The sequence below is a fragment of the Lampetra fluviatilis genome, chromosome 58 (genome assembly GCF_964198595.1).
Source record: "Lampetra fluviatilis chromosome 58, kcLamFluv1.1, whole genome shotgun sequence".
NCBI classification, from domain to species: Eukaryota; Metazoa; Chordata; class Hyperoartia; order Petromyzontiformes; family Petromyzontidae; genus Lampetra; species Lampetra fluviatilis.
Window position 1 is genome coordinate 7,122,805 of NC_136332.1, and position 17,868 is coordinate 7,140,672.

Here is a 17,868-nt window from a genome sequence, read left to right on the forward strand (position 1 = left end):
CTCACTCACGCACGCACGCACGCACGCCTGTCAACGTGCCTCTACCACAACCACCAGGTGCGTCGCGACTTAGCCCAGCGCAAGGCCCCCACGGCAGTGCGCCAGTCACGTGACCATGCATCCCCACACCCTCCGACACCAGCAAACTGATAGAAGTGCTGTGCTGACGAATGCGCCGTATCGACGAGTCCTAACGAGGATGAAACCGGTCGGCAGTTCTTCTTGGTTCTTTCGGTAAAGTCACGTAGAAGGGAAGTAATAAAATAATAAAAATAAAACATAATACAATAATTCTCACGACGTTTCGGCCACAACGCAAGCAGCCGTCCCTCAGGTGAAGACCAGGTCTGTCGGGGAGACAGCATAACTCTGATAATATATGCACTGTCCTTGAAGTTGATTGGTCCACACCCGAGACAGCTTTCCTTAGAGCCTAGTCTCACATGGGTTGGACCAAAAAACAATGTTTTTTGTTTGCATTATGGCTGCAGGTATTGTGGTCTATGCAAACATGACTCCTTGTAAAAAAGGTGTCAGTGTTGTTGCCAGATAGAAGGGTAAAAAAACAATTATCACTCTAAACGCATGTTCCTAAATGTGAAGGGAAAAACCGCAGAACCTGGAGAAAACATCCACTCGACAACGGGGAGAGAGACACGCAGACTTCAAATATAGAGCAGGGGTCAGGGTCGGGATCGAAGGCCCGACCTGCTGAAAACCAGGCGAGGAAGATAGCGTCTCGCCACCATGGCAACGTGGATGTTAAAGGTGTAGCTCGTCACGGTTCGGTGCGGCTCACCCGTACTCCGCAGGGTGTGCGTCCGGGACGGTGGAAACGGCGCTCGTGATGGGCGCGGCGACGCCCCTGGCAAGACAGCGGCCCCTCTCAATCACCTCCTGGACGTACCTGCACGGCAACGCAAACACAAAGATGCACCGTGTAATTCTAGAATTGAAGCTTTCGTGACTGCAAGGATTCATATTCTTAGGTTTTTTCGGTAAAGTCACGTAGGTAAAAAATTCAAATTAATAAAAGTAAAATATAATAAAGACGGAAGCTTGTGTTGCCTCCGAAACGTCGTGATTTTTATTTTATTTTATTTTTATTTTACCTTTAGTAATTTACATTTTTTACCTACATGACTTTACCGAAAAAACCTAAGAATATGCACCGTGTTGCCTCCATAGACTGATGGGGGCAAGTGCTGTTTGCGAGCACCGATGAAGACCAGAACGGCGGATGGGGTGGTGGTAGTGGTGGTGTACACACTGCGCCAAGACCACCAGAGTTGACTACGGCAAGGCCCAGAAGAGGTTAAGACGCCGTTTGCCACTGATGTTATAGCCGTGGGGCTACTTAACCACAAAACAACTCCACGTATACTTAGCCGAGGCGGCCAGAGTGTTGACTCGCAATTAGAAAGTTGGGATCTCCCCACACCGGGAGATCAAGTTGGACCAGCGACCTCTGGCTTGCAAAGTCCAATGAGCCAACCATTACGCCACAACCATTACACCCCACGCTAATAACACCTCCCGCTATATTCATCTGCCCATAGGGATGGTGAGAGCCAAGCAAATCGGAATGTGGCGTTTCTAACGGAGATGCTCGACTGAGCACGGGGACACTTTGGCAGACACGTTGACTCGGCACGACTCCGCCAGGCAACCCTATGCTGCTATAATAAATCCACGCGAAAGAACAAGTTGAGGGTTTGACTAGGCCCCATCATCGCCCCAGGGTCAGGTTATCTTATGGATTCGCCCTCGCCGCCATAGCAATGTAGAATTTCCACCACTGGATCCAGGAGGTAAGCGCCACGCCAATGCTCATTATGAGCAGGAAATCACCTTTGACTTGGATTTTTAAAAAATTATGATTATTACAAATTCGACAGTGCTGCTCGCTCCTGGCCACTCGGCATTTCTGGGCCGTCGCGGCCGCCCTTGTTGCCCGGCAAAGGGCGACGACTGCTACGTGCAAGTCGACCGTCGGGAAAAGTCGCCGGGCACTCACTTGTGCTTGCCGGGCTGGGCGCTCCGGCTCAAGGGCACCAGCTGCTCCTCCTCCAGACGCCGCTTGGCCTCCTCCAGCTGCACGGTGGTGTTGGGGGGCGGCGGGGGTGGCATGGACGGGTCCTGCAGGAACGGGTGGTTGGGCTGCGCCACCCGGCGCCTGGGAGGGGGGCCCCAGGGCCGTTCCACCACCAGCTCGCTGGCGGGGGGGGGGTGCACAGACAACCGGGTTCAACCAGCTGGCTCGCGACGCAGATGCTGAAGAGCGGTTATATTGGCACTATCGTCGATTCGCTAACTACGCTCACAGTTACCGACGCTACGAGGATGCTCACAGAGTTAACACATTCCTCCTGCGGAGGGAGCTGGTAGGAACGTTGGGTTGCTCGGTCAATGGCCAGGGTCAACGGCGGCGTGGTGTATTCCGCAAATATGGCCGACTGTGAGGGCGGGCACAAGCCGGCGTGAGTAGGTTAAACGTTGAGTTGTATAAGGGCACCACGGGGTGACCAGCCCCTCCCCACCCAGCCCCACCCCTCCCACCCCCCACCCAGCCCCACCCTCCCCACCCAGCCCCTCCCCACCCACCCCACCCAGCCCCTCCCCACCCAGCCCCTCCCCACCCTCCCCTCCCCACCCAGCTACTCCCTCCCCACCCAGCCCCTCCCTGCACAACGGACGGACACAATAATCCCCTGTGGGCTGTTGTAACCAGGAGGTTCCTACCAGTATTAGCATCGCCAACTCAACTGCTTACGCAGACGCCGCACTTTTAATAGCGCCGCTTACCCGCGTCGTTACTGAATTCGCGAACGGCTTATTCACTCGTCATAAACCGAGATCGCTCGACTCGCTCGTGCACACTCAGAGCCGTAACCGTGACGACACCCTCCCCTCCCCGCCCCCCCTCGTTAACACTCCCCGCCCCCCCAACCCCTTCTAACATTCACACACCTGTGCACGTGCCCGAGCCCATCCCTCTCTCCCTCCACCAGCCACTGCCAGATCTGCCTCGCCCTGTCCACCTCCTCCGCCGGGATGGCCTTCCTGCCGCACCAACAGCACCACACACTCTTACGGCTCTGCCAAGCGCACACGCACGCACCGCCGCCGCCGCACGGCAAAATACCCGCACCGCGCACGGCCACGCCATCACGCACACCTAAACTCAACCAAGCTTTTTATTTTAACCAGGTGAGGGGCTCCACCGAGCTGTTTCGCTCTTTTTCAGAGAGCAACTTGGCTATCACAAATAATCGTCGCTCAAGTAAGTGGCTTGTCACCATCACGTGAGAATTTATAGAAGCACCTAGATACTCTAAACGCGTGACGTTGATTCTGAATGTGGCAGGGAAAAACCGGAGGACCCGGACAAAAATCCACGCGACCATAGGGAGCGAGACACGCAAACTCCAAATATACGGCAGCAGGTGTCAGGGTGGGAATCGAACCCACGGCCTCCTGCATACCACGTGAGGTAGTAAACATCTCACCACGGAGAGAGACGCAAACTCCAAATATACAGCAGGCGTAAGGGTCGGGATCGAACCCACGGCCTCCTGCATACCAGGTGAGGTAGTAAACATCTCCTAGCCACCGCAGCGCCACAATACTTGCCAACACTCACCCACCCTCCCGCACTCACCACACCCACACCACCACCACCCCCGCACACATCAATAGGTGTCAATACCCCACCTCCAAAGTGGCACCAGTGCGTCAGTGACCACCCACTCTCGTGTTCTCACCGCATCCACAACTCCGGTTCAGAGCAGTGTCAACATTTGTCCGCTACGGCTGATTAAATGTTAGTGTGAGGGGCTTGCAATATCAGGTCAGCCACTCACTGAATTGCTAATTGTTAACGATTAATTCTAGATTTGAAGCTTTCGTGACTGCAAGGATTCATACTCTTAGGTTGTTTCGGTAAAGTCACGTAGGTAAAAAATAAAATTAAAATTAATAAAAGTAAAATAAAAAAATCGAAACGTCGTGATTTTTATTTTACTTTTATTAATTTTTATTTTATTTTTTACATGACTTTACCGAAAAAACCTAATTGTTAACGATTAATTGTTACTATCAATTGCTACTATTACTTGTTAGAATTATACTTGTTATAATTACAAGAAGAAATACACAGAGAGCCAATTACCAAGCCTGGCCTCGCTCCGTGCACTGCATTCTCTAGCAAGATTACTTAATTATCTCGGTCTGTTTCGTCATTGGGACTCGTTAATTTCCGCCCATCATAAGTCCGTCGCGTTTCCATCTCTCCGCTGGGAGATCGTAGTCGTCATCACGCTTAAGTCGCCGCTGACTAAAATGTGAAAACAATTAACAAAACATTATTTTTTCCGCCACTCATTACGCCAACTAAATGAACACCAATGCTGAACTGGCCCAGACAGCTGGCCACATGGTGCCACTACCTCGCCTGGTATAGAAGAGGTCGCGGGTTCGATCTTAACGACACCTGTCATTTACATCCCTCTCTCTCTTCCAGTGGTCGCGTGGATTTCTCTCCGGGTCCTCCGGTTTTTCCCTCCATATTTAGAATCAATGTCAAGCGTTTGGAGCAGCTGGCTAACGCTGTGAATTTCCACACGATGAAAAGCCACTTCGTTGCGCTATCATTTGCGATATCCAGGGTCGCTTCTGGAAAAGAGCTGTACAACTCATCGGGCCTTACCTGGTAAAATAAAAATAAAAGTTAATCGTTTTTAGTTCACATGCCACGCGACATCAAGCGGCGGATGCACAACCCACCTGAAGGGGGCGGCCGTCGCCCCGTGCTGGCTCCTGTCCACTGGTAGCGCCCGCCCGCTCACCGCCGCGGCTTGTGCCGCGTGGTGGTGGTGTTGGTGGTGGTGCTGGTGGCCGTGCTGGTGGCCGTGCTGGTGGGGGCGGCTGGTGGGCGAGCGGCACACCACGGGGGTGCGCAGGACTCGCGACACGTGCTGGTCCAGGATTCGCTCGGGGTCGTCGTCGGCATCGGCGCCGGCACGCAGCAGCAGCGCAAACGGGTGCAGCGCCGGCAGCACGGACGCGCCCGACAGTCCCAGTGTCGCCATCGTCACCGTCTCCTCCTCCTCCTCTTGTCGCTCCTCCTCCTCCTGATGCTGCTGCTGTTGCTGCCGCCGCCGTGAAGTTACCAATTCAATTTCCTATCGACTTCCGCGATGGCTTGTAACAGTCTTTGCACTTTTCTAGATTGAAAACTCATTTCTTTATAACTGAATTCCGCGTTTTAGTTTGATGTCCTTCCCGCCGTACCTCCGAATAGTACGGTTGGTTACGTATGGCTCGAAAAAATTCTACTTATGTACATACATGATGGTGGTGATGGTGGTGATGTTGATGCGGCCGTCTGGAAAGCTCTTCCTTCCGATATGAGGAAGCCACTGGTCCTCTGCACTTTTAAATCTAGATTTAAAACTAATTTCTTTAGAGCTGATTTTTTTTGTTTAGTTTGTTGTCCTTCCCCCTTACCGCCGATTAGCACGGTTGGCTACGTACGGTGCGAAAGAAGTTCAACATACATTACCGTCTCTCACAGTGTCGGGAGATGAGGATTTGCACGTAAGGGGACGCTTGTTTAAACACATTCCAGCGGAGGGAGCTGGTAGGAACGTTGGGTTGCTCGGTCAATGGCCAGGGTCAACGGCGGCGTGGTGTATTCCGCAAATATGCCCGAATGTGAGGGCGGGCACAAGCCGGCGTGAGTAGGTTAAACGTTGAGTTTTATAAGGGCACCACGGGGTGACCAGCCCCTCCCCACTCAGCCCCACCCTCCCCACCCAAACCCTCCTTACCCACCCAGCCCATCCCTGCACGACGGACGGACGGACACAATAATCCCCTGTGGGCTGGTGTAACCAGGAGGTTCCTACCAGTAATACCTCAGCAACTCAGGAGCACCTTACACCACACATCTCTTCTCAACCATTCCAATGCCCTGTTAGAGGATCGAACCTCACCTGTTTCTGGCTGTACAGCAGCGGCTGGTGCTGACAGTGCCGCTCCATCTGCACCGAGTTCAGGCGCCGGATCAGCTCTGCCGCAAACACTGCCGGCTCCGAGTGTCTGGCCACCCGCGGCACTCGCACCGCCCACTGCACACGCGCACACAGGTACACACACACACACACAGTTACACACACACACACACAGTTACACACAAAGACAAAGATCCCCCGTATAGCCTGAACAGACTGTTGGCGCAAGTGCTGTTAGCGAGCACATTTGAAGGCCAGCACAGCACACGAGGGGGTGGGTGGCCAACACCACACCCGGCCGCCTTTGTCTCCCTAGTGGCGATGTTTAGACATCGTGCGATGTGCCTATTTGAGGCTGATTCGACCTGGGGGAGGCCCAGGACCGGTTCAGATATTCGTCACTGGTGTTGGCCGTGAGCGGGAATTGAACTTGGATCGCGAGCTTTGTACCGCAGCGCGATAACCACAGCACTACTGCTCCCACACATCGTTACACACACAACACAAAGACAAAGAACCCCCGTATATCCTTACAGACTGATGGGGCAAGTTCTGTTAGCGAGCACCTATGAAGGCTGACATGACACACAAAGGGGTGCTTGGCCAGCACCATGCCTAGCCGCCTTGGTCTCCCTAGTAGTAATGGTTCCACAACACACCAGGGACTAATTTTAGACCGAGTCAACCTAAGGGAGGCCCAGGACCGGTTCGGATAATCGTCACTGGTGTTGTGCCGTGAACGGGAATCGAATTTGGGTCGCCATGTTCGTAGCGCAGCGAGCGAACCGCTACACCACCGCTTCCCACGTACACACGGGCACACGCGTGCACACACAGGCCTGCGACAAACACGCACACACGTGCTACCAAAGCCGCTCACGGTCCGGAGGGAATTCAAACACAAGCGGGGCGCGATAAGAACTCACTTCCCCGTTATCAGTCACACTTTGCTCCCAGCAGTTGCCCGGTAATGCCAGTTGTCACGTTTACTTAGAGTACCTCTATCGCGTCTGTCTGTCTAAAACTAAACTATTTATATGTTACCAAGGTAAGGCCCCCCCCCCCCACCTGGCCACGAATGATAGCTCAACGAAGCAGCTTATCACGCGGAAATGTATAGCAGCCAAATAACTCGAAACGCACGTCCATTCGAAATGTGGAGGGAAAAACCAGAGGAGAAACAATCCTCGCGACCACGGAGAGAACATGCAAACTCCAAATATAAAGCAGCATGCGTCAGGGTCGGGATCGAACCCACGACCTCCTGTGTACCAAGCGAGGTAGCCAACATCTCGACAACACCAGCGTCACCTCGTACGCGGCCGTGAAACCACGTTGGCGGTGCACGCGGACGCCACGGCACTGCCGTTCAGCTCGATTTGCCGCGCAGGCGATCCATGGCAATGGTCGAAGCAAAACGCAAACTTTGCCCAAGTCTTAAACAGAATCAACATCGGGCTACGCGTCAGAATAAAGTCTGAGTGATGAACCGGGCTCGACAACAACACAAACCCTCATCGCTTTTTCGCCTCTTACTTTCCAAATGCACCACTGTGCTATTAAATACACGGAAAATGTTTGAAGGTTAGGAGCATTACCGCATCCTCCCGAGATGCACTCATTCACCCCCCGCCCCCCCTCGCTGTAGGTTAAAGGTACGTCTTACGATGCGGAGAATGCACTTGTCAACGAGAAGATCGTTCAGCTTGGTTGTTCATATTCTCCGTAGCGATGCACGACCACCCCGAGGACAGGAACCGCTCCCCACCAGCCGCTCAGAATCATCTTACAGGAGACCATCTATTCCCATTTTAGAGCAGCGTGTTCACAATCGTCTCCTGGAAGATGGCTCTCTACAACACACTGTACCGTATTTCACGCGAATATTTAAAAAAACACGAAAAAAATTTTGTTTCTGTTCAACACGACTCAAAAGCCTGGGGAGCGTTATATAAATCGGGAGAACGTACAGCAATAGCGTCGCTTGAAATGTTCCCGCTGGTCCGAGACGACATAACATTTCACGCGCGATCCCAGCGAATGTTCCCCCGACTCGGTCAATGGTTGGCGGGTCTCACCGCAGATCGGCCCCCACGAGTCCTCACCGCACCGCCGCCGCTCCTGCTCCCCCCACCACCACCACCACCGCCGCCGCACTGCCACCAACGCTCGCAGCTCAGCGCTTCAAAGGGCTCGCGCCCACGACACCCACAACATCAAACCGCCCCACGGGCTGTGCGCTCGCATTACGGGACGGAGCAGCGAGAGATTGGCACGGAGACCGGCAAGACCGGGAGACGGGATTGAGCGAGCGAGCGACGTGGGGATTGTAAACTCGCCACTGTTGTTGCGTGCAGGCTCCTGCGCCCGACGCTAAACAAACACGGCTGGCCTAGGGGGCCACGCGTCCCCTGATTAAACGCAAAGCTCGATGTGGCGCGGCACATCAAAGGGACTCGCTGTGGGGGGGGGGGGGGCTTAGCAGAGGTCAGGGTGGCTCTCTCTCCCTCCCCCCCCACCCACTCTCTCTCTTTTTTTCCTCGCAGGCGGTTCTCGCTTTAACTATTTCAAGACGTCCGTGGGGCCGCCGAGGCTTCGTACAAATGCTCCGTCCTGTCCCCCCGCTAGGTTGCGGGGGACAGTGCCTCGACAGTGAGGCACACGTACCACCGTTCCCACAATGCAGTCGGGCGAAACGCGTCAAACGGCGAGAGGTGGGGGGGGTGATTATTTTGGCGTTTGGCACGTTGATGAAAAAGCTATTCTTATTTTCACAATTCGAGCCCGTCAGAGTGAAGAGTTACTTGTTTTTAACTCATCGTTGGCGAGCATGGCCTAGGAGGCACAATACGGCAAGGGGCACAGCAACAAACAGCAAATAGTAAGGGCGAAATACGAAAGGGTTACAATGCGTTTCTTGAATTGAGCAATGTTGTTTAGAACTTGGGGGGGGGGCGAGGCAACAGGAGGGAATTTCAAAGTGGAGCAGTGTGAGGGAAGAGGCAGACAGAAGTGAGGTGACCTGCATGACTGCGTGAGTGGGCGAGTGGGTGGGTGGGTGAGTGTGTGGGTGGGTGAGTGTGTGGGTGGGTGAATGTGTGGGTGGGTGAGTAGGTGGGTGGGTGAGTGGGTGGGTGGGTGGGTGAGTGGGTGGGTGGGTGAGTGGGTGGGTGGGTGAGTGGGTGGGTGAGTGGGCGAGTAGGTGGGTGGGCGAGTAGGTGGGTGGGTGAGTAGGTGGGTGGGTGAGTAGGTGGGTGGGTGAGTAGGTGGGCGGGTGAGTAGGTGGGCGCGTGAGTAGGTGGGTGGGTGAGTAGGTGGGCGGGTGAGTAGGTGGGCGCGTGAGTAGGTGGGCGGGTGGGTGAGTAGGCGGGTGGGTGAGTAGGTGGGCGGGTGAGTAGGTGGGCGGGTGAGTAGGTGGGTGGGTGAGTAGGTGGGCGGGTGAGTAGGTGGGCGGGTGAGTAGGCGGGTGGGTGAGTAGGTGGGCGGGTGAGTAGGTGGGCGGGTGAGTAGGTGGGTGGGTGAGTAGGTGGGCGGGTGAGTAGGTGGGCGCGTGAGTAGATGGGCGGGTGGGTGAGTAGGTGGGTAAGTGGGTGAGTAGGTGGGCGGGTGAGTAGGTGGGTGGGTGGGTGAGTAGGTGGGCGGGTGAGTAGGTGGGCGCGTGAGTAGGTGGGCGGGTGGGTGAGTAGGTGGGCGGGTGAGTAGGTGGGCGCGTGAGTAGGTGGGCGGGTGGGTGAGTAGGTGGGCGGGTGGGTGAGTAGGTGGGCGGGTGGGTGAGTAGGCGGGTGGGTGAGTAGGTGGGCGGGTGAGTAGGTGGGCGCGTGAGTAGATGGGCGGGTGGGTGAGTAGGTGGGCGAGTAGGTGGGCGGGTGGGTGAGTAGGCGGGTGGGTGAGTAGGTGGGCGGGTGAGTAGGTGGGCGCGTGAGTAGATGGGCGGGTGGGTGAGTAGGTGGGCGGGTGGGTGAGTAGGTGGGCGGGTGAGTAGGTGGGCGCGTGAGTAGATGGGTGGGTGGGTGAGTAGGTGGGTAAGTGGGTGAGTAGATGGGCGGGTGGGTGAGTAGGTGGGTAAGTGGGTGAGTAGATGGGCGGGTGAGTAGGTGGGCGCGTGAGTAGATGGGTGGGTGGGTGAGTAGGTGGGTAAGTGGGTGAGTAGGTGGGCGGGTGAGTAGGTGGGCGCGTGAGTAGATGGGTGGGTGGGTGAGTAGGTGGGCGGGTGAGTAGGTGGGCGGGTGAGTAGGTGGGCGGGTGAGTAGATGGGTGGGCGGGTGAGTAGGTGGGCGCGTGAGTAGATGGGTGGGTGGGTGAGTAGGTGGGTAAGTGGGTGAGTAGGTGGGCGGGTGAGTAGGTGGGCGGGTGAGTAGATGGGTGGGCGGGTGAGTAGGTGGGCGCGTGAGTAGATGGGTGGGTGGGTGAGTAGGTGGGTAAGTGGGTGAGTAGGTGGGCGGGTGAGTAGGTGGGCGGGTGAGTAGATGGGTGGGCGGGTGAGTAGGTGGGCGCGTGAGTAGATGGGCGGGTGGGTGAGTAGGTGGGTAAGTGGGTGAGTAGATGGGTGGGCGCGTGAGTAGATGGGTGGGTGGGTGAGTAGGTGGGTAAGTGGGTGAGTAGATGGGCGGGTGAGTAGGTGGGCGCGTGAGTAGATGGGTGGGTGGGTGAGTAGGTGGGTAAGTGGGTGAGTAGGTGGGCGGGTGAGTAGGTGGGCGGGTGAGTAGATGGGTGGGCGGGTGAGTAGGTGGGCGCGTGAGTAGATGGGTGGGTGGGTGGGTGAGTAGATGGGCGGGTGGGTGAGTAGGTGGGTAAGTGGGTGAGTAGATGGGTGGGCGCGTGAGTAGATGGGTGGGTGGGTGAGTAGGTGGGTAAGTGGGTGAGTAGGTGGGCGGGTGAGTAGGTGGGCGGGTGAGTAGATGGGTGGGCGGGTGAGTAGGTGGGCGCGTGAGTAGATGGGTGGGTGGGTGAGTAGGTGGGTAAGTGGGTGAGTAGGTGGGCGGGTGAGTAGGTGGGCGGGTGAGTAGATGGGTGGGCGGGTGAGTAGGTGGGCGCGTGAGTAGATGGGTGGGTGGGTGGGTGAGTAGATGGGCGGGTGGGTGAGTAGGTGGGTAAGTGGGTGAGTAGATGGGTGGGCGCGTGAGTAGATGGGTGGGTGGGTGAGTAGATGGGTGGGCGCGTGAGTAGATGGGTGGGTGGGTGAGTAGGTGGGTAAGTGGGTGAGTAGGTGGGCGGGTGAGTAGGTGGGCGGGTGAGTAGATGGGTGGGCGGGTGAGTAGGTGGGCGCGTGAGTAGATGGGTGGGTGGGTGAGTAGGTGGGTAAGTGGGTGAGTAGGTGGGCGGGTGAGTAGGTGGGCGGGTGAGTAGATGGGTGGGCGGGTGAGTAGGTGGGCGCGTGAGTAGATGGGTGGGTGGGTGGGTGAGTAGATGGGCGGGTGGGTGAGTAGGTGGGTAAGTGGGTGAGTAGATGGGTGGGCACGTGAGTAGATGGGTGGGTGGGTGAGTAGATGGGTGGGTGGGTGAGTAGATGGGTGGGCGGGTGAGTAGGTGGGCGCGTGAGTAGATGGGTGGGTGGGTGGGTGAGTAGATGGGCGGGTGGGTGAGTAGGTGGGTAAGTGGGTGAGTAGATGGGTGGGCGCGTGAGTAGGTGGGTGGGTGGGTGAGTAGATGGGTGGGCGCGTGAGTAGGTGGGTGGGTGGGTGAGTAGATGGGTGGGCGCGTGAGTAGATGGGTGGGTGGGTGAGTAGATGGGTGGGTGGGTGAGTAGATGGGTGGGCGGGTGAGTAGGTGGGCGCGTGAGTAGATGGGTGGGTGGGTGAGTAGATGGGCGGGTGGGTGAGTAGGTGGGTAAGTGGGTGAGTAGATGGGTGGGCGCGTGAGTAGGTGGGTGGGTGGGTGAGTAGATGGGTGGGCGCGTGAGTAGGTGGGTGGGTGAGTAGGTGGGTGACTTGAAACTCTGGCGACCAGAATTCGATTCCCCCTCACGGCCAACACCAGTGACGTATATATGAACTGTTCCTGGGCCCTCCCCTAGGTCGACTCAGCCTCAAATGAGTACCTTATGCGGTGTGTAAACATCGCCACTGGAGAGACAAAGGCGGCCGGGCGTGGTACTGGCCACCCACGCCCTCGTGTGCCGTGCCGGCCTTCATAGGTGCTACTCGCTAACAGCGCTTGCCCCAACAGTCTCTTAAGGCTATACGGGTGCTGGTACGGATGAGACCAGACAGTTCGCCTGATAGGCCGAGTTCCTCAACAAGGATGGAGTTACATTCCATGCGACGATAAAACGATTCGACCGTTAAAAAATATCTTCTTATACTCGTGACACGCGCATCGATGTGCGTCCGCGAGAAATTAATACCCCTTGATTATTTTCTCCACGAACGATCCTGTGGGTCCACAAGAGATGTTTCTTGGTGTTAGATCGCGTAAATATGAATGTGTCGTCACAGCCGCCACGGCCAATTGGTAAGGTTCGTCACGTAAACAGAACGTGCCAATTCGTCACGAGTACAGCACTCACCGGTCGCGTGTTGCCGAGTAAACCCACCACAACATTTACCGATTCCAGCACCGTGACGTTCCGCCGGCAATTCCAACCGGCATCACCGGGCGGGAAGGCCGCAGAGTTGTGGAGAGCGTTTGACTTACCGGTGGGTGGAGCGGCTCCCCTGCACCGCCAGAAACCGGGCGCGTCCTCTCAGCGTGTGGCGGTGCCCTGTGGCTAAAGTCCGGCGCTCCGTACCGGACGCTGAAAAACACACGCGAGTACGGTACACACACGGTCACCACCGTCACCACCACGGCGGGCTGACCGGCCACGCACAGCCTTGGCTGACACCGCGCAGGAAGAGAAAGACGAACAGCAGTTTGGTCAACTCCTTATTGTGACGAGTTGGGCAAACGAACCCCAAAAAGACACCCGACACATCCGCACCTCCGATTAGCACGGTGCGAAAAAGTTCTAAATACATACTACTACACACTGCACTACTATACACAACACACTACACTACTATACATTACACTATTATACGTTACACTACTATACACGCTACACTGCTGTACACCACGATGATACGATTAGCACGGCTGGCTACTTACGGTGCGAAAAAGTTCTAAATACATACTACTACACACTGCACTACTATACACAACACACTACACTACTATACATTACACTATTATACGCTACACTGCTGTACACCACGACAGACATACAAACGTACATCGTTCGAAAGTCCTCAAAAACGTCACCAACGGCACTGAGATCCATTGCTCAACGGAGCATTGAAAATCGAATTTATATTCCCCTTTAGAATCACGTCACGTGACAATTCCCCAAGCATTCAAACAGTGAAATGAAACGGCAGCCTTAAAGGCGCAACCTAGAATCGCGTCAACTGGACAATCAACCTCGGCAGCAACGCCGAGAGGGAACGTGAGCCACGGAGAAGATCCACTGCTGACCCCCTCGGCACGACACGCCGAGCGGCGCAAGCGACAAGTGCATCGGAGAGACGGCGCCAAGGCGAACCCACACACGGTCCACGTTACCGCCGCATCTTCCGGGCGACATGCGCGGCACGATGACGACGACGCGAACGTCGGACGACGCTCGCTTCCCGCACGCAGCAGCCGGAGGCGGGGAGGGAGGCCCCTGGGGGGGGGTCTTCCCATTGGGGACAGGCCCCGACACGAGCTCCGTGGCAACTGGTTTTGCCCGGCAGCGCTGACGAGTGAGCCAGAGCTCGTCCAGAGGAGGAGGGAACGGTGGTGCGAGGGAGGGAGGGAGGGTGGCGCTCCCTCCCTCGCGTGGCTGCCGGGGTCACGGTTACGGCCGGACGCACGGAGGAGCCATCTAATCCCGCGTGTAAATATGCCGAGCGGCGGCAGCGGCGGCAGGCAGGCAGTGCCGCCACTGTGCGCAAGCCTCTGATGACCGCGCACCGTAAGAGTCTAACGAACCACACCGGCGCATCTCAACAATCAGATCCCATCAGTGTCTGCTAACAACAACGCGTCCGTTAACCACACATCACGAACGTCTAACCGCATGCCACAAGCATCTGCACGCACCACCACGGGACAATTACGATTGCGTTTTTGGGAATTCTATAACGAGCTGGCAAAGCTGCTGTACTTGCAGGCATAATTGTTCCCGATTCTGAGGCACATCGCACACCACAATCATCTTGTCCCACACACACAACTGTCCATTCACCGCACAGCCGTGCTATCGTTCCACATTTCTTACTTCGCTTGGCCAAGCCAACGCGGGCTGCATTTTGAAGACGTTTCATTTCCCTCCGCGGTAAATATTGCGCGGGTTTTTCTGTCGGCTGCTCCTCCGCTCCAGTTCAAGATTCCCCTCGCCGTTATTCGCTCGTCTCTCCTACGTCACACGCTCGCCGACCATTTAGCCCACGCCGCGTGGCCGGACGAGCTCACTGCTAAACGTAACAATTCGCCCCCCCCCCCCGACCCCGCCTCCTCAGTGGTCCGCTGAAACTTGGGCCAATGTTTCGGAAAGGCAAATGCGTTCCGCGGTGAACGAAAATCCGTTCCGCGGTGAACGCAAATCAATTTCCCTGTGAAAGCAAATACATTTCCCGGTGAACGCAAATACTTTCCGTGCCGAACGCAAATACTTTTCCGTGGCAAACTAAAATACGGGTGGCAGAGCTCCGCACAGATGGATTCAATCCAACTGCTATACCGGCCATCCGATCGGATCGGACACCTGGTAATGGAGAAACGCAACGTTCTGTAAAAGTTAGAAACGAACACTCCCATCTCTTGACGTGTGTACCCATAGAAAATCCACGCACATGTGGCAACAATTTTAGGAAGCCACTGCAACTTCTAAAATCTAAATTGAAAACTAATTTATTTCAGAATCTCTCTTTGTGCTTGGTTTGTTGTCCTCACCCCGCACCTCCAATAAGCGCGGTTGGCTACGTACGGTGTGAAAGAAGTTCAACAAAAAAAGACAAAGATCCCCCATATAGCCTTAACAGACTGTTACCGAGCACCTATGAAGGCCGGCACGGCACAAGAGGGGGTGGGTGGCCAGCACCACGCCACTGGCGATGTTTACACACCACACCAGGTACTCATTTAATACCATTTAATACCAGGCGAGGGAGTTAACATCTCACCACCGTGGTGATGATGAGAGAGGGAGAGATACGTAACTCCAAATATACGGCAGGCGTCAGGGTCGGGATCGAACCCTCAACCTCATGCATACCAGGCGAGGGAGTTAACATCTCACCACCGTGCTGCCCAGTCGATCTGCAAGTTCATAACCGTGCCAAGCGGAAGGACCTGGGCAGATCGGGGAGATTATAACCAGACCGCCAGAGACAGGAACCCGGCGAATCGGGGCGATTGTGACTGTGCCGGAATGAGGAACCGGTGGGTCGGGGCGATCATCACGTGGGCTTGGCCGGCGCTCACCTGGCGCTATCGGCCACGGAGGCGCCATCGTCCGTGGCGGTGCCTCCGCTCGACGCGGCGCACTCGCTGTCGTTGACGCTGTTTGCCGGGTCGTACCGGCACGACGTCGCCACGGACAGTCTGCAAACGCACAGATACACAAGAGAGAAAGATCCCCCCCCCCGTACATGGGCTATCGGGGCAAGTGCTGTTCGCGAGAAACTGTTAAGCCCGGGAAGCTAGGTGAGGAGGTGTCGCATATATGGCAACCTAGGTCTCCCCAGCGCAAGTGGGCCGCAAATGATCGTTTTAGGCCGAGTTAACCTACTGGAGGTCCATACCAAATCTTAGAAAAAGTGCTATTCATTATTCATTGAGAAGTTCTCAATAGAAATTAATTTCATTCGAGGAGTATACGAACCGTATCCACCGAAACGCCCAGTGGCCGTTCCACCAGCGGTGAAATTCAACTTGCTCCTCAGAGCAATTGCATTTTATTTGAGAGCAATGAGTGGGGGAAATCCCACTGTTAAATTGCCAATCATCAATTTGCTCAATCACACTTATAACCATGACATCGGCTGCGTGATGAAATTAAAAACATTCAGCTTGCGTTGGTAGAAGGGATGATGATGGAATGTTGTTGAGACTAATGACGTAATGACGGCCAAAGGAGGAAAACGCTTACGAGACTACGTCCACTGCAGGGATAAAATCTGCTCGTGTACAGGAACTGCATGGATTGTAACATCCCAAGACCTTGAAAGATGGAGATGGCTTAGGGAGCACTTCATCCAGCAGTGGATTGATCATGGCCGATGATGATGATGATGAAGACGAGAAGCAGGACTATGATTTCATAATCTGCATCGTGAGAAGTGCCAGTCGAAATCTCCACCACCAAATCATCGCCTTGCTGACCCGCCCACACTGGACATACGTGAAAAAGAGCTTCATAGCTCATCGGATTCCTCCCGCAGTCTAAATAAAGATCGTGATTCTGATCGCTGGGTCAGACTTACGGCTCCGACTGCAACAGCCCACCAAAACCACGTTCCGTCCACTCTGTCCCAACCGGCGCTGCTGCCTCCTCCTCCTGCTGCTGCTGCTGCTCCTCCTGCGCAGCATCGTTTGGCGGCCGAACCAGCAGCACCACCTTCCCGTGATCCTTGCCGCCGGCACTTTCCGCAAGCGCGTGGCGCAGGTACGCGTCCGAGCGCAGGAACGCCGGGTACGCCGCCTCCTCCAGGCAGCGCTGCACCTCGCCCTGCGCCCGGTCAAACGCTGCCTCCCCCCCCCCCGCCTGCTCCGCAATCGCCTCCGCCGGCGCCACCCGCCGCTTGCGCCAGCACGGCCTCCCGCACGGCGGAGCGCGTCGACGGCTTGAGGCGGGACGCCACCACGCCGCCCACGTCCGCCACGTAGCGCTTGTAAATGGCGCGGGCGGCGCGGGCGGTGCGTGCGCGCGGCTGCTTACGCAGGCCCTTGCACGCGAACCAGAAGTCGACCAGGTCGACGAGGCCGCGCTCGTGCAGGAACGCGCGCAGGAGGTGCGCGCCGTCCGGGTCGCCCAGCAGCGCCGGCAGCGTCTCGCCGCAGCGGGCGTACGGCGCCGCGGCGCTGGCGCTGCCCTCGGGCTCGAAGCCCAGGTCGTAGTCGTGCCGTCGCGGCGTGCACCACTTGGCACCCGCGGCGGCGCGCTCGGCGGCGGCCGCGGACGCTCCGTTGCCCGCCGAGGGTTTGGAGGCGGCGATGCGGCAGCCGGCGCGGGGGCGGTCTTCCTTGCCGGGCACCGGCGGCCTGGGAGCGTCCTCCATCAGGTTCCCCTCGGCGTCCAGTGGGAAGGCCGTGACGGACAACGCGTGGCCTTTCTTGTCCATCGCGACGTTATGGGCTGGCCGTCGGTGGTGGCGGCGGCGGCACCGTCTATTTTGACCGGACAAATGCGAACACATGAACAATTAAACTCATGAAATCGTCAACCTTTTTACCGGAAGAAAACCTGAAATAAAATAACTTTTAAATAACTTTGTCGATACAGAGGGCTCCCACAAGGCCATGCGGGAGGGTGTGTGGCACAGTTTGGCGCCAGCTATCATCATACCCGTCAACTGCTTATCAGTGCCCTACCTTATTACAGACCAATTCCGACCTTACTGGTCACCCCGTGCCCTCATAAATCTCAACGTTCATCCTACAAAGTCCCATCACAAGGGAGAAACACAAACAGACGAAAAAATGCGCTTTCTCGCATTGAAACGGCTGTACGCCGTATAGACCTGAAAACTCAACTTCCCTGCACAAGAATCCAGCCGAACCTCCAATTACTTAGTTATCGATTGTTGCTGTAACATTCTTACCCCGTGTCCCTACTGAACATGTGAAAAGAAAGCGCTTCATAGCTCATCGGATTCCTCCTGCAGTATAAATA

General features: G+C 56.2%; 1 protein-coding gene and 1 long non-coding RNA gene across 2 annotated transcripts in view; both read right to left on the reverse strand.

Moving 5' to 3' along the window:
• Positions 1–17,868, reverse strand: part of LOC144950459 (uncharacterized) — a 121,552-nt gene that overhangs the window by 50,687 nt on the left and 52,997 nt on the right. The window lies entirely within an intron of this gene.
• Positions 1–17,868, reverse strand: part of LOC144950457 (axin-1-like) — a 61,140-nt gene that overhangs the window by 9,115 nt on the left and 34,157 nt on the right. The window contains 9 exon segments of the mRNA XM_078880578.1: positions 800–907; positions 2,018–2,215; positions 2,971–3,063; positions 4,786–5,150; positions 5,997–6,131; positions 12,648–12,747; positions 15,459–15,578; positions 16,460–16,740; positions 16,742–17,363. Of these exon segments, the coding sequence (XP_078736704.1) occupies positions 800–907; positions 2,018–2,215; positions 2,971–3,063; positions 4,786–5,150; positions 5,997–6,131; positions 12,648–12,747; positions 15,459–15,578; positions 16,460–16,740; positions 16,742–17,363 (2,022 nt within the window).